This window comes from Thamnophis sirtalis, unplaced genomic scaffold, assembly GCF_051295495.1.
Source record: "Thamnophis sirtalis isolate CommonGarterSnake01/CBP01778 unplaced genomic scaffold, rThaSir2_p1.2 scaffold_8, whole genome shotgun sequence".
NCBI classification, from domain to species: domain Eukaryota; kingdom Metazoa; phylum Chordata; class Lepidosauria; order Squamata; family Natricidae; genus Thamnophis; species Thamnophis sirtalis.
Genome location: NW_028261388.1, coordinates 35,710,077 through 35,726,099, shown reverse-complemented (window position 1 = coordinate 35,726,099; position 16,023 = coordinate 35,710,077). Strand labels below are relative to the sequence as shown.

Sequence of the window (16,023 nt, the reverse complement as noted above, 5' to 3'; positions counted from 1 at the left end):
AGAATCAGGTGTTCCAATCACTTCCATGGCCTCAGGTGTATAAAATCAAGTACCTAGGCATGCAGACTGTTTTTACAAACATTTGTGAAAGAATGGGTTGCTCTCAGGAGCTCAGTGACTTCCAACGTGGAACTGTGTGATAGGATGCCATGTGTGCAACAAATCCAGTCGTGAAATTTCCTGGCCTCTAAATATTTCACAGTCAACTGTCAGCTGTATTATAAGAACGTGGAAGTGCTTGGGAACGACAGCAGCTCAGCCACGAAGTGGTAGACCATGTAAACTCATCCAACATCAGTGTGTGACCTCACAAATACGCTTCTGGAAGAATGGTCAAAAATTCCCATAAACACACTCTTGAACCTTGTGGACAGCCTTCCCAGAAGAGTTGAAGCTGTTATAGCTGCAAAGGGTGGATCGATGTCATATTGAACCCTATGGATTAGGAATGGGATGTCACTTGCAGTAAATTCATATGCGAGTAAAGGCAGGTGAGCAAATACTTTTGGCAATATAGTGTAACTAACTCATATTCACACCCATTACTGTATTTACCAAAGATTTACCACCGCAAACAACAGAAATGATATTTCCCTAAAGAATGACCGAGGTAGCAGAATATACACTGTACAGTAGTAATGAAACAAGCGCAGCACATATTTCTGCCTGAGTTATCCGCAGAGGTAAACTGTTGGCTAACCTGATGAATCCAAGCTTATAATTTATTATTATCCTTCGAGCCAGAGTTCCGGGTTTCATGATGTGCAGGATGTACGTACTCAGCAAGTCCATGAAGAGGCCTCTGCTAATAATTTCCATGTGTTGTAGCGCTGAGCTCCAGTTGGTCAGCCAGCATCACATCCTGTATTTCCACAGAGGCAGGCAAAATGTTCCTATTTGCAGCAGAGAAGGACGTGCTATCCTGCAAGTTTAGCTCTATGTATTGAAGTCATTGTAAGTTTTTTGTCTTCACACTGTGTCAAAAAAAAAAAACCAAACACCACCAGTTGGGACTGTTGAAATATAATAATTGATATAAATGGAATACTCCTAAATGAATCTCCCCTTTAAACAATCAGGATTTGTTTACCTTCTAAAAGGAGATTATTTAATCCAATGATGGTAGCTGCAAAGTCAACCTGTTCCACAAAGTCAGAAGTAATGATGTTCACTCCCATGATTCCTGGTTTCTGTAACTTCACCCAGTTCAGAATAAAAGGAAGATTTCTATGAGAAATAAAGGAAAATATATGAGACATGCTTTACGCTCTAGATAATAATATATTGTCTACATATATTGTGTGTTATGTCATAATAGAAAAGAATATTTGTATCTCAGGGTTGAGATGGGGAGTTCTTGGTGCTCTCCGAGCTAGGTTGTGCTAGCACTGAAAATGTTGCCTAGTTGAGTAATGAAACATCTGCAAGAAAATAATCAAGATCAGAGAGGACCGAACACTCCCCTGTAAACTATGTGATAATCTAAAATACTTCTTGGAAATAAGAAAATTATTTGTATTACATATTATACTTTATCATTTAAAAAAAAATCAGCAAAAGCATGCCACATTTGAAGCCATCCCATATTATAGGTCAAGAAGAGGGAAAGAAATCAACAAATGCATTGCAACGCCATCTAAATTTTCCATAAGTAGGATTTTAGTGGCACATAGTAGATAAACAATACTTACATTTCTAAAGTTATGTCTACTTTCAGAAAATAGCTGAACATTAAAATGTGCAAATAATGCACATTTTTGTCCATTATTTTTATATTGTACCTAAAATTCTAAAATTGACTTTTTAATGTTGATATGCCACCTAATATCTATATCTTCCCAATAACATTTAAGCATTCAAAATAAATACTGTGAACCTGTGATCTCTTCACACACTATGCCAAGTAATAATTTAACAGCTGGTTAAATTATTTACTAATATGTTAGACTACGTTATGATTTAGTGAGAGATAAAGGTGCTAGGCAAACATTTAAGCAGGTGGTGTTATTTAAGTAAGCTGTTTTCCTGGATGTTTTTTTAAAGTTATTATTTTAGTCTTTCCCTACAATAAAGTGAGAGATGGTGTTAAAACATCATGAACACTATAAGTGAATTTTTGCTTTCAAGTGTTTGGATTTGAGAAGCAAGCCATTAGAGATACAATTGATATATGCGAAGAATGTAAAGCCTTTTTAAATTCACTCTTTTATCCAGAAACCTCTTTCAAGCAAACTAAATATTGCCTAGTTCATTATGTCTCTATGTAGCTTGCATTTATAGTCATATTTTATGTCAGCTATTCACCCTAGAGTAGGAATGCGATAATATAAGCAAAATAAATAATATTTTATTGGTGTGCCTATTTTTTGCTGATTTAATATTTCTGTACCACATGATTTGGAATATTATCCGTGATTGTATTCTTTTTACTATTAAAATAATTACCAACACATTTGGTAATTAGAAGGGAAAATAATTTAGCACCATCTAGTGCCTTATAACCGTATAGCAATTATTTTTTTAAAGTAGAAATTTGAGTTATAACAATGGATCTTTAACTCTGATAAGGATGAAGATAGATTTTATTTGAGCATTCTGTGTATTGCCACTGCTTAGACTATTTTTCTGTCTACTGAAGTTATAGTAGGTTACTTGCTATATTACTATAACTGACACATCTGGTACTGCAATAAGTTACAGGCAATGAGAAATTAAAATGTTAATAGACTAGATTAAGTACTGTAATTGAAGAAAACAGAACCTTGTCACCATTAATTTGTCAATATATCTTCGGAATAAAGCTAAGGATTATTACTTATTTCGGCTTTATATATAATAATCTCGCTTCAATAGTGGCTTTTGTTGATTCATACATATTAGCAATAGCACTTAGACTTGTATACCGCTTCACAGTGCTTTACAGCCCTTTACACGGAGTTTACAACAGAGTCAGCATATTACTCTCAACAATCTGGGTCCTCATTTTATTCACCTTGAAAGGATGGAAGGCTGAGTCAGCCTTGAGCCTGGTGAGATTCGATCTGCCAAACTGCAGGCAGTCAACAGTCAGCACGTAGCCTGCAGTACTACTAACCAATACAATTCCCTCATTACTTTTATCAGTTCTGCTGATGATCCTGATAGGAATTGAATATCTGGAAGGCACCAATTGCTTATGAACCAGTACTGACTATGTCTATATATCTTGCTATATCAAAACCAAAGAAACCATGTTATAGTTACTAATAACTGTTGTTAGCTTGAACAGGGAAGCGATATTTGAATTCTAACAAAGTTGACATGAAACTATTTGAAATTATTTATTTTATAGAAATAATTAGAGACATAACTATTCAAATAGAGATAAGGTAGGATGTGCAAAAAACAGAGATATGAAGTGGGCAATGAGAGATATTTGGAAATCATTCAGAACAAACCAAGAAAGTTTTGAACAGCTCCAAAAAATGTCTTGAATTGTGATTTCAAGGAACATCACCTACGGTAGTTTTTTAAATGACATATTTTTCATCAGGTTTCCATTTAAGGATAATACTCATGAAAGGAGAAAGTACCTAATGAGGAATACATTTTCATTTTTACACCCACTCACTATTTTCCTCGAGGGGTGCAGAAGGAGATGGTTCTGTTTGTTTTCTTTTTTGTACTCACTGTATTTTGTAGTTGTATATTTGTGCAAAAGCTGCAGTCCAATGTACAGTTTCCAGGAATACTTGCATTCAAAGCTGTCTTTTTGGGAGTGTAGGGGTGGAAATCCTGCCCCACTAATTCCCCAATTATCTTAAAAAGTGTCACTAAGAGGTAAATTATATATAAGGTTAAATCATCATTGGAAAAAGTGCAGGTTTAACACTGTCACTTTTACTTTGAATGAAAAAAGGCCATTGATGGAGCAATTATTACATTTCAATTTCTTATTTTCCCTAGTCTGATCTTCCATCCCACTGAGCTACATGGATTGAATGAGTAGACAAAAAAGATAAACAAACAAGCAGACCAAGGGGCTTTTTCCAGAATGAGTCTCCTTTTGCTTATTGGTTCTTGCTCAAGTATCAACAAGGAGTAAACAAGATTCACCTTTTCTTGTTTACTAATGGGGCCCAATAGCTCGTCAAGCAGGGAGTAAAGAGGAATGGAAGAATAGGAAGCGTATCTTTCTCTGAACTATTTTCTATGCTGGTCCATCTACAGAGAAATGGCCAACAAAGAAATGGATTTTATCACTAAATAGCACAATGGGTCCAGGGCTGCCAAGACTGCTGAGCAAAAAACTTTCATGCCTAAGGACAGTGGTGAAATTCATTTTTTTTAAACTCTCAGTTCTGTGTGTGTGGCTTAGTGGGCATGGCAGGAGAAGGATATTGCAAAATCTCCATTCCCACCCCATTCTGGGGCCAGCCAGAGGTGGTATTTGCTGGTTCTCCGAACTACTCAAAATTTCCGCTATCCTGCTGGATTTCACCTCTGCCTAAGGGTTATATGTGTCTTGCCTTACATGTATGTCCACAAGAAGCAAAACTTAGAAAGAGCTGGGAACTTCATAGCTGTGGCAACTTCTTCCTCCTTGCTCCTTTCCAGCCTTTGATGAATAGTAAAGGGGAAAAAATGCTCTCTACTTCTATCTCCGAAATCTTTTCTCACCCAAGTGGCCATCCCTCCTTCAAAAGAAGACTGCAGATATGTTTAAAACTACTTTTTAAAAATGTCTCTAGTATGTCAAGTCCCTTCAATTTCAGCCAGAAAGAAGCAGGAAAGACAAAGCCTTATTTTATCACAGAAGATAATGCCTGCTTATATTTTATAATAGATGATCATGTATGAGTTCCAGGTAATTAAAGGACATTCTTCTGAAATTTAGGAATGACACTTTTCCTTCTTTTATTTTTCTTCGTTTCTTTTAATTGGTTCTAATGGAACAGGAAAACAGGTGGGATATTCTTTCTGCCCAAGCCCAATTTGCAAATATCTCCAGAGGACGGTTCCCAATCATCTTTTATCACTTCCAGGTGTCGAGGGAGATACAAAATTCTGGTTCCTGCTCTTCTGGAGGCCTCAACCATTGTTATTTGATGCTGTGGTAATCTGTTTTTGATGTTGTCTCTCCATCTTCTTCTGAGTCTACCTCATGTTCTTTGTCCTTCTCCTCTTTTTGTCTATGCCTTGTATGGCACAGAGCCCCAAGACATGCTCTCCAGGTGAGCAAACCATTTTATTTGCTGTTTTTTTATGTTTAAAATTGTTTAGTTTAATTTAGTTTAAAATTGATTCTATGCCAATTCTTTTTCTTCTGATTTTCTGGTTATCTTTTCTGGTTACTTCAGCAGCTTTCCTCAAACATCTCATTTCCGTGGTGACTAACTTTCATTTATCAATTCCCAATGACTCTTACAATAATCTCCCAGGAATTAAAGGATTGCACCCTCAATGACTTTACAAGGTGGGCCAGTTTATTTAGTTCATTATCAATAGTTGGACAGAAAACGTAAGCAGATACTTACCTATGAACAAGAGTGTTTTTCAGTCCACGGCTGAGGTGCCGTGCAAAAGTTTTGACTCTTGGTGTGAGAATAGCTTGGGAAACATGGAAAGTTCCATGTTTTGCTCGCTCATTCAGGGTGGTCTCCAAGAACTGCAGCAGTTTATGCACATTAGTTGTGTTTGCCCAGGGAGCTGGCATTTTATTCCCTGCCCATAGAACGGGGTAAATTTCATATATAGAATGATGGTAGAAAACAAGAACCTAGAAGAATGGAGGTAAAAGTGAGGCAACCGAAATCTCTCCCTGGATTAAATTCATTTATATTCATATCACTCTCTAACAATGGGCAAAAAATACAACAGTATGGAAAATATTATTGTCTGTGAGACAGCACAGAGATATGAAAAGTAAAATCTGGTCAATATCAAGTCAAGTGTTACTAGATAAACTCATAACTCGTTACTACCACTATCATCTAACAAACGTTCCCAATGGTGGAAACAATTTGAAGGATTTTTAAACATTTAATAAAACTTGCTATATAATCTTATTATATTTGCAACAACGAAGGTGATACTGAATTGGATTGCATGAGTTGCCACTCCATTCCATTTTAGTCCTGAACTAAAATGCAGCACTATCTGCCTTCAAATACCATATTTTTTGGAGTATAAGACGCACCTTTTTCCCTCCAAAAAGAGGGTGAAAATCTGGGTGCGTCTTATACACTAAATACACCTTATACAGTGAAATCCCACCCCATTTGCAAAAATGGATGCGCAGAGGGTTTGGGAGGCCTTCAGAGTACTCCTGGGGCCGGGAAGGGCAAACACTTTTTAAAAAAAAATTACCTCTTCAAAATCTTGGTGTGTCTTATACTCCAGTGTGTTTTATAACCTGAAAAATACGGTACTTAATCTACTAGTGAACAGAATTAGGGACATCACAGATTAAGGGAAATGAAAAGAAATAACATCACTCATTCCTTGAGCTCTCACACAATAAATGGGGTTACACTAAGGATCTCATTATTTGTTCTACTTGTTGCCATTATGTTTTTGAATCCACAAGGGGAAACACAATAACATCTCCTATGCCATACTGCATTGTGAGAGCTTCATTTATTTATAGATTTCCCTCATTTGGGTATCCTTTGCTTCATTCTCTGGAACATAAAGGCAGTTCCACGACAAATGGCTGGGTTACTGTTGAATTATCACCTATAAATATTTGGTTCTGATCATGAATTAATGCATTACATTCATTTGGAAGCAAGTCCCTCAACCTTCTAACTTTTGAGGTTTGCCAGATTCACCATCTCACTCTTTTTATTTTTGTCTAAATCTAGTTCTGATGGATGTTTTTATAATATTGGTTTTCTTTGCGTTGTGAGTTGCTCAAAGTCATTTGTAGTTAAGCAGCATCAAACTGAATAAATAAACGTCTACTGCTAGCGTTTACATTCAAATAGTACCACCTGGTGGACAGCTTTGGCACCTGCTGCTGTTTGGTTTATTTTTGAGAGAGCTGAACAAAGCTATTCACATGGCTAAAGTTGAAAAAAAATGGCATAGATCAGGGGTTGCCAACCTTTCGGATCTCAGGGACCACTAAATTCATAATTTTAAATCCTGCGGACCACTAATATGCATTTTTAAAAAGATAAATAGTATTTAGTGCAATATAAAAATGCAAATAATTTTTCTGCGGACCACCAAAATTTTCTCACGGACCACGGGTTGGCAACTGCTGGCATAGATGACCAAGTCTCTGGAGATCCCTATTTCTTTAGAATGCATTAATATCGGAGGAAGAATAAGGATAGCTGCTTCGCTGAACTGAAATAATTTGAGAAGTTCAAACTTTGATAACCTTTGATAATCTAGGACAGTGATGGCAAATCTTTTAGACAATGAGTGCCAATACTGCACACATGTGCATGCCCAAACTGAAAGGTGCATGTGCACAAATGTGCACGTGTGCAGCAGAGACCCAAAGACCAGCTGGCTAGTGGGAGGCGGGGTAGCCACACATTGGCAGTACGGCAAGAGGTAAGATCTTTTTCTTTTGTGAGCTTCTGTTTCGTCATTTTCAGGGAAACAGAAGCTCACAAAAGAAACGCCAAAGAGATCTGACCTGGGGTAACAGCGCACATGCCAGCCGAGAGGGCTCTGCCTGCCATCTCTGGTACACATGCCATAGGTTTGCCATCACGGATCTAGGAAGAACAGAAAGTGTGACAGAATTGGGAAAGGCACATAGTTCATAGGAAAGACAATAATATTGTGGTAATGTAGCTTTTATGAAAGATGGAAAAAACAGGATTGAAAATAGATCAAATTAAACCGGACAGAACTGTTTTTAGAGGTAGATAAACAGTTATTAAAAGGAGGTCTGTGTTTAGCTAGAATGTACAGAATCAAGAGGGTGTCCTTGAAGGAAGTAGGCAAGAATTATTTAAATAGAGGGCATTCTTTAAGGCCTGGGGAACATGACAGTATGCAGAAGAGACTCAAGCAAGCTCCTCCTTGATTCTCATTGGGATTTAGGGGTGGGGAGTGAGGCAAAACATAATCAAGCTTGTACAATTTTGTTATTACAGCCTATTTCAATAATGTGAACCTCTTTCAGTACAGGTAGTTCTGAACTTACAACAGGTCATTTAGTGATCATTCAAAGCTGCCATGGCACAAAAAGTGTGAATTCTGACCATTTTTCACACTTACAACCATTGCAGTATCCCCAGGGTCACATGATCAAAATTCAGACACTTGGCAGCTAGTTCATATTTATGTCCCGGGGTCACCTTTTGAACCCTGGGTCACCTTTTGAGACCTTCTGACAAGCAAAGACAATGGGGAAGCCAGTTTCACTTGTGTTAGTAACCATGTTACTAACTTAACAACTGCAGTAATTCAATAACATCTATGAAAAGAAAGGTGTAAAATGGGGCAAAATTCACTTATCAACTGTCTCGTTCAGCAACAGAAAGTTTGGCCTCAATTGTGGTCATAAGTTGAGGACTACCTGTAGTCTTTTTTTAAAATCTGGTCTACCCCGTAAAGTTGACAGAGAAGAATCTTCTATTAGCTTTACCATGAGATATATCATTTTTCATTTAAGGCTCCAGAATTTTTAAAAAGGTTACTTCATAGTGATGGACAGATTCAATGTTAATTCACAGTAATGGACAGATTCAAGGTAATTTCTATTCAGTTAAACATCCTCCTGAAAAGGAGTTCAGCTGTACTAGAAAGACAAGAACTTACAGGTATTATAGAATGGAAGAAATGTTACAGAGAGAGTCTGTGCTAAGACACAAATAAAATAACCCAGGGAGTTCTAGAGGCTTGAAAACTACTATCTGCTTCACTTTCAGAGTTCCTTTTTCAAACACATCCTACAACTTCCAAAGATGCTTTCCCAAAGGCCATCTAATAGTAGTTTGAAGTATAAAAATGTAGATTCAGATCCAATTAAATAGGATAAAAAAAATCCTGTACCTGCTGTTGCTTTTCCCAAAGACTCTGCAGAGTTACATTTTCTACACATTCTTTTGTGCAGAGTTTTGATCCAAATATTTCTTCAATCTTGCTGATAAGATACATATGATGATTCACATCCATGGCATAGAAATGATTGAAATCCAGGAAAATGACTTCTTTAGGATGATGGGTTAAGAAGTTGTTTATCTCCATAAGTCCATCACATACTGTGCTTCCAAACAAGCCATGTATAAAGTAGATTTCCTGTCCTGCTTCACCTGGTTTGGAAGATACACGGAGGTCAAAATAGCGTATTCCACTGTCAAGCTGCTCCTTGAATGTCAGATTTTGTGTTACTGACCATTTCTTCATTAGCTTTTTTACCAAAGGGATTTTAGCTATCCGCCGAATTGCTATAGCCTGATCTGGTCCCACGGGAGCTTTCTCATCCACCCAGTAACTGAAGGAGTCATGTGAACCTATATGGGGAAAAAAGGGGGACAATCAATATAGATTCTGCCTTACTAACCTATTAAAAAAGAGATTTTTAATATCTCTACAGGCATCTGAATGGGGGCAATGTTACATCAATACCATTTACCAGGATTTTCAAAAGGCATTTGACAACATTCCTCCTCAAAAAATTCTTAAGATAAAAGAATCAGTTATAAGAGTTCTTTGATGGGCTACTAACAGCTAAAATGAGAAAGCAAGGAAAAGGAATAAATGGGCAATTTTCTCAAGGGAAAGAAGCAAGAACTTAATACTGTCAAGGAATTGTGTTGATGTACATGTTCTCTAAACAGGTACATAAAACTAAACAAACAAATTTCTAACCTATAGAAGCAGTTTACTGATATCTTTTGAACAACAAAAATTAATAGATTTAAGAAGTCTTAAAATATTTATTTCAGTAAAGTGTGTAGTGGAAGAAGGTTTTTTTTTATAGCATGATCCATATTCAAAAATGGGCTGCTTCAAACATTTTGTGTGGAAGGTATTTTGAGCAAATATTTTGAGTATTTAAAACTTCCTTCTCTGACCTCTGAACACTATCAGGATGACTGAAAGTGCCTGTTTGGAATGTGACAGGAATGTTTCATAATTCAAAAAAAAAGTTGTGAAGATGAAATGGCACTGCACACACAAAATAATTCTAATATGAAATATACTGTATGCAACTAGGTAGGGCCAGTGGCATACCCTTGTGTAGAAATCATCTAACTGCCCAACCATTTTTTAGTATTTAAAATATTGTCTCTCTCACGCAGTCTCTTTCTATATGACTGTGCCATGCAGTTTGTGAGGGTTTTTTTAAGTTGCAAGTGGTGTCCTGCTTCATGTGGCAATCTTACGCAGTGCACAATTTGCACACCAGGTGGCCTTTCCATGGGTGCATAACTCAACTCCTAGCTATGACAAAAATAACATTTAAAAACCCTGCTTAAGAAAAGTACACATTTCCTTGGAAATTGAAATTCACAGGACCTCTAATATTTTTTACAAGTATCAAAGTATAATATTTCACAATTAATCCACAATCAAACCAAAAATACTCACAAAATGGTAATACTAAAATAAATATAACATCACCTTTCACTTTTCCTTACCTTCAGTTTGTTATTGACATGCTGTAATTTGGGGTACTGGAGAAGCTAATTGTCACAATATTTCAACTTTTTCATTCTAAAAACATTGCTCAAAAATATATCTATGATACAAATAATACATAGCTGTCAAATAGCAAGCCATTAATGGTTGATAGATATCTTCCACATGTACCGTGATTCATTCTTAACATTCATAGAAATTAATATGCAGCTTAGTCACATTCAATTATATAAGAACATTATGTGCTAACATTTTCTCATATTACATCATAGGTGACGTAAATTATAGCACATGAAGTAAATTATAATGTACTCAAAACAGAAATAAATCTTCCTGATGTAATATTAAGAGTTCATAATGTGCAGTATTTCTTAAACACACATAGAATTACACACTATGAACTCTTAATATTACATCAGGAAGTTTATTTCTGTTTTGAGTACATTAGAATTACACACACACACACACACTACCTTTACTAGAAAAAAAAAAGAGATAAAAATAGTGGATACTATCAGCCTTCCTTTAGAACAGGAAGAACAGCCAATAAGAAGTTTTGTTCCTAAATAAATAAAACAGTACATAGAGAATTTGGAGTAGAAAGAAATGTATTGTACTTATAGTTTATGCATTCTTTTTATTTTTTATTTATTAATAAATTAGATTTTTTTAAAAGAGGTACTGCTTATTAGAAATATTATTTACCAGCACTGGACATATTCATACCATTGGCTTATTTTGAATCTTTTAGACTATAAAAAAATTAAATGTTTTTTGATATTTGAGATATTGTAGATAGACAAATCATTGTTTTTAAAAACCAAGTGCTGGGATTTGCCAATAACTTTTAAAACAGATTCTAGTGTCCTATCAGTTTAATCCCTTTGATGGCTTGAACATTGAGAATGTAGATGCTATGATATCTTGTCCTATTAAAACGCATTACAGTTGGTGTCAAGTACTTAAATACTCTTCTTGCTCTTATGGTAATTATTAAATTTAAGTAGATGCTTATAGGAATGAAATAGAAGGATACATTCTAATTGGCTTATTCTATATTCAGTCTTAATGCTCATTTCATCTGCTACATCCATGTGCAGCTTTCCCTAACAATAGTCTGAATGACTTTACAACTACATGAAGTAGACTGATAAACTCTTTGCAATCTGTGATAAAGATAAATATTCTTTCTTGGAATTCTGCAAGAAAAAGTAAAAGAAAAAGTAAAAGTAAAAGAAAATTCTGCAGAAAAAGTAGTTTTACATTTCATTTCAAATGCGAAGGCTTTGGGAGAAAAAAGTAACGATTTAAATCTGGAAAAAATTATATGTGAATTTTAAATAAAAATTTAAAAGAATTTTTTCTCTCTCTCTTCATTCTCTATAAGATAGATTCTATATAGTAACAATGCAAATTACTTTTAACATAATACACTCTCTAGCCCCATTCGTTTGTCAATAATATTTAAAATGGGATTTTTGAGCAAACATTTGACAAAGCATTTGTATTAGCTACTGTTATGACTCACTAGCCCATTTCCTCATTTATGTCTTTAACACCAAGACGAAAGGGCAGGTTTTGCTAACATTCTCTTTAATTACAAATAAAACACAAATCAAAGATCAACATGTGCCAGCTATGGATTTTCCAGTTGTTTAAGGTGACTAGACTTAAAGAAGAACAAATGATTCATCTAATCTGGTATTCTGAGATTAGTTGGAGTCAACTATGGTTATTGCTAAGTAAAGGTCATTTCTCCTAATGAGCTTACATTTGCAATTGCATGCTTTCAATCTAATATAATATGGGAATGTTGTTTGAGCTCAGCTAATTGTTGTTGAGCTAAATGTTGTTTGAGCTCAGCTAAATGTTGTTTGAGCTCAGCTTTTATGAAAAAGATACAAATATTGCTGAATACTTTATCATCAGTAAATATGTTTATAGCACTATTAAGCCACATCTATTTATTTTAATAAGTAGAAAAGGCATTCTCCACATTTAATATTATCTATATATAACTGAATATTTAGATATAGTATACTTGATTTAACAGATTCTCAAATTAGCAGACTTTGGAAGCAATGGACAAAGGTTTTGTCCAAACAGGCCTCTGAAATAACAGACAACTCTTTCTTGTTGTTTCTTGGGATCTAGTAAAAGAAACAAACCAATAAATAAATCTATTATTTGTATGCCAATTGAGAAGGAATCTTCATTGTCACAAGTAGACCTGCAATCTCTGTTGGTGGTTTTTTTTTTTGGAAGGGGGGGGGGAGGAGCTGATCTTTTAACTGCTTTCTAACTTTGAGAAAAAATAAATTAAATGCACCCTTCATTAATTTTTATTATTTTTATCAATAGCTCAGGACAGCGAACATATCCAACACACTTTTCTCTTCCTATTTTCCCAACAACAACAACCTGGTGAGGTAAGGTGAGTGTGTGTGAGTGGCCCAAGGTCACCCAACTGACTTTCATGGCTAAGGTGTCAAGGTCTCTAGTTTTCTAGCCTGGTACCTTAACGAACTGGCTCTAATTTAAACCATATATGTGCAAATTTCCTTTTATCCAAATTTAGATTTAAGTTTAGTCTGGTTGTAGCCGAATTTCTAGCTGCTGCATTTACATAAAGGAAGAAGCTATTTCCTGAAACGATTTCCTGAATTATTTTGTTTTCTATGACGTGTCAACATGCGACTCGTTTTCTTTCTTAGCTATTATGTTTCTCTTGGGTCCTTTGACTGTAGTAAACTTTTCATTCATTCACTCAATGAAACATCTCAAATTTTTATTCTGGGATAAAGCTTCTAAAAAAAACCCCCACCCCCACCACCAATGTATTCTGTAAATCGTAAGACTGCTAATGATATATAAAACACATATTCTGATTTTGTGAAGGAAGCGTTTACAAAATGTTTTATGCGCCATTTCAAAGATACCCATTTAGTAAGATGCAAATCGCTAATGACATTTCATATTCCAGTTGTTGTTTTTCTCTTAAATGCAAAACTGCCGAATTCAAGATAATAACTAGGTGTTTAATCTGCCCCAAGCCCACATCCTGACTTTTGGATGTCACTTAGATCAATGGCACCTGCATTCACATAATTATCATAATCATTTCCCCCCTCCAGATACGTTTAAATTACGACTTTCAGAACTCTCTGGTTTCCTGATCCTTTAAAACTCAGCTGGCCTTCTTCCTCAATCTGTTGTCCTACAGAGGCCTTACCCATCACGGGTCTCGCAGGTCAGCACATCTGGAGAGGGTTTTTTTTTGGGGCCAAGTAAGTTTCCTATTATTAGGATGCAGGCTGCGGCCGCCAGGTGTGCATTGCAACCTCCCTCAAAGGAGGGACGCAAAGGCAGGCAAGGTCGGTTCGGTCGTCGGTTACCTGGAATGGCCAGCGTGGAAAGCGGCAGGGCGCTGAGGACGGGCGGCAAGGAGCCCATCCAGTCTGCGTGGCTGCGTTGGTTTGCCATTCCTCGCTTTCAGCTCCGGCTCCGGGAACGCTGACGCGCCGAGCGCCTGCTTCTCCCGTCTTCGCCGGCTCGCACTCCTTTAACTGCAGCGCATTGGAGTAAGCGCCGGCAGAGGCTCCTCTTCTGTCATCCTCCGGGAAACTTGCCAAACCGGCAGAGCGACTGCCGCGCCTTTGCCCTGCCTGGGACGCCGCGCCTGCCCGGCTCTTAAAGTCCCCTGCATCCCTACGGCGAAGGCAAAGGAGGCTGATGAGGACACCGACCTCGCTCCGCGGGCGGCGGGAAGAGCTGCCAGGTCGTGGGGGACTCGCCTCCCCCGCTCCCGCCGCCCGCCGGCTTTCATGAAACGGCCCCTAGTCCTGGCGCGCCTGTCCAAAGCTGGGCGGCGGGATTGATCGACAGCGCCACCAGGCGGCCGTCCAGACGTGGCGTCACTGCTTTCGTGACAACCGTGGCGGACGGCGATTTGGCCTGACGTGACTGTTGAGCCGGCTGAGCTCTTAGCGCGTCGCCTTGTTTCTTCCGGAAAGTCTCAATTTTGGTTTAGTGCGGTTTTGAAAGCGGTGAATCGTCCCAAAAAGGATAACACAGCCGTTATTGTCAATTAATTATAGTTGCCTGACCGAAATATGATTGATTGGTTCATCGGACTATAATTTTCTAAAAACAATCACCCCTTAAAAAAAATCAAAATCGCCAAATCAGTCTATGGAGCCAAGTCCACTTTGAACTTCTTTGATCTCATCCCACCGAAGCAGTTTGAAGTTGGCCCGCGATCCTACTCTCTTTTAGCCTTAAAATCCTGGAGCTGCAGGGAATGCGAGAAAGCAGTCTGCCTAGCTGACCTGAGGGGAGTTCAAATAAGCTGCAGAATTGACTTCTGAGGACTTCTTCCTAACCTTCTCCAACAATCTAGGTCAGTGTTTCTCAACCTTGGCAACTTGAAGATGTCTGGACTTCAACTCCCAGAATTCCCCAGCCAGCATTCGCTGGCTGGGGAATTCTGGGAGTTGAAGTCCAGACATCTTCAAGTTGCCAAGGTTGAGAAACACTGATCTAGGTCATTCTTGGGGAAGGAAGACAGAAGGAACTTGGAATAGAAAAAGGGATGCTCTGGAGAGATGTTTTTCTGGAATGTGTTTTTTTTTCCCCTCCACAGCCCCAACCAGATTGGATCTTTTTTTCAAACTCAAACTTTCTTTTGCTACGTGTAGTTTCTCTTGCCCTACTAAACGTAGTCCCATTCAATTCAGTTTTCCTGATAATGCACAGAGTCCACAACTCCTTTGTCTCCTCCCCTCCCTCCCTCCCTCCAACATCTGGCTAGGGGGAAAAAGCATTTAGTCAAGCTCCTGGAACTAGGAAACATTGTATGGCCAACAGGCAGCACAAAACAGAAATAAAATGAATTATTACATTCCACCCTGGGGTTGGCGTTCATTTTGCACACTTTTAAGACCATCAACTGAATATCTGAGTGATTGCTAAACTGCTGAGCTTTGCTGTTGTCAGGTGATCTATCTTCTGCAGCCCAGGAGAACGATAACCTAGAAAGGAGAACAGCCCAGCAATCAGGTCCTTTCTTCAGCGCAGTTCAAATTATAGATCTGTGTACTGGGGGTTCAGTCACCCCCAGAACACAGATCTATAATTTGAACTATACTGAAGAAAGGACATACAGTACATCAGTGATTTTCAAAGTTGGCAACTTTAAGATGGATGTATTTCGATTCACAGAATTCCCCAGCCATTATGCCGACTGGGAAATTCTGTTAGTTGAGTCCACCCATCTTATAGTTGCCATTTTGAAAAACACGACGTTAAATTTTAAACAAGATGGTTGATGTTGAAGGAGATTGTCGTCAATCTATTCTCTGAGAAGCAAGGGGATGAGCCAGGATTTCCTGCTAGTTGTAGAGAGGGGAAATACCCACCCACAGAGCTGTA

The 16,023-nt window shown here is 37.6% G+C and overlaps 1 protein-coding gene across 1 annotated transcript; it reads right to left on the bottom strand.

Annotated features, from left to right (window-relative positions):
• Positions 1–703: 703 nt before the first annotated feature.
• On the bottom strand, positions 704–14,309 carry PLCXD2 (phosphatidylinositol specific phospholipase C X domain containing 2). The gene is made up of 5 exons (XM_087721441.1): positions 13,989–14,309; positions 9,001–9,461; positions 5,517–5,758; positions 1,091–1,227; positions 704–974 (listed from the first exon to the last, which is right to left on the bottom strand). The coding sequence occupies exons 1-5, from the start codon at positions 14,074–14,076 to the stop codon at positions 970–972; spliced, it is 933 nt and encodes a 310-aa protein (XP_087577567.1). The 5' UTR covers positions 14,077–14,309; the 3' UTR covers positions 704–969.
• Positions 14,310–16,023: the final 1,714 nt, after the last annotated feature.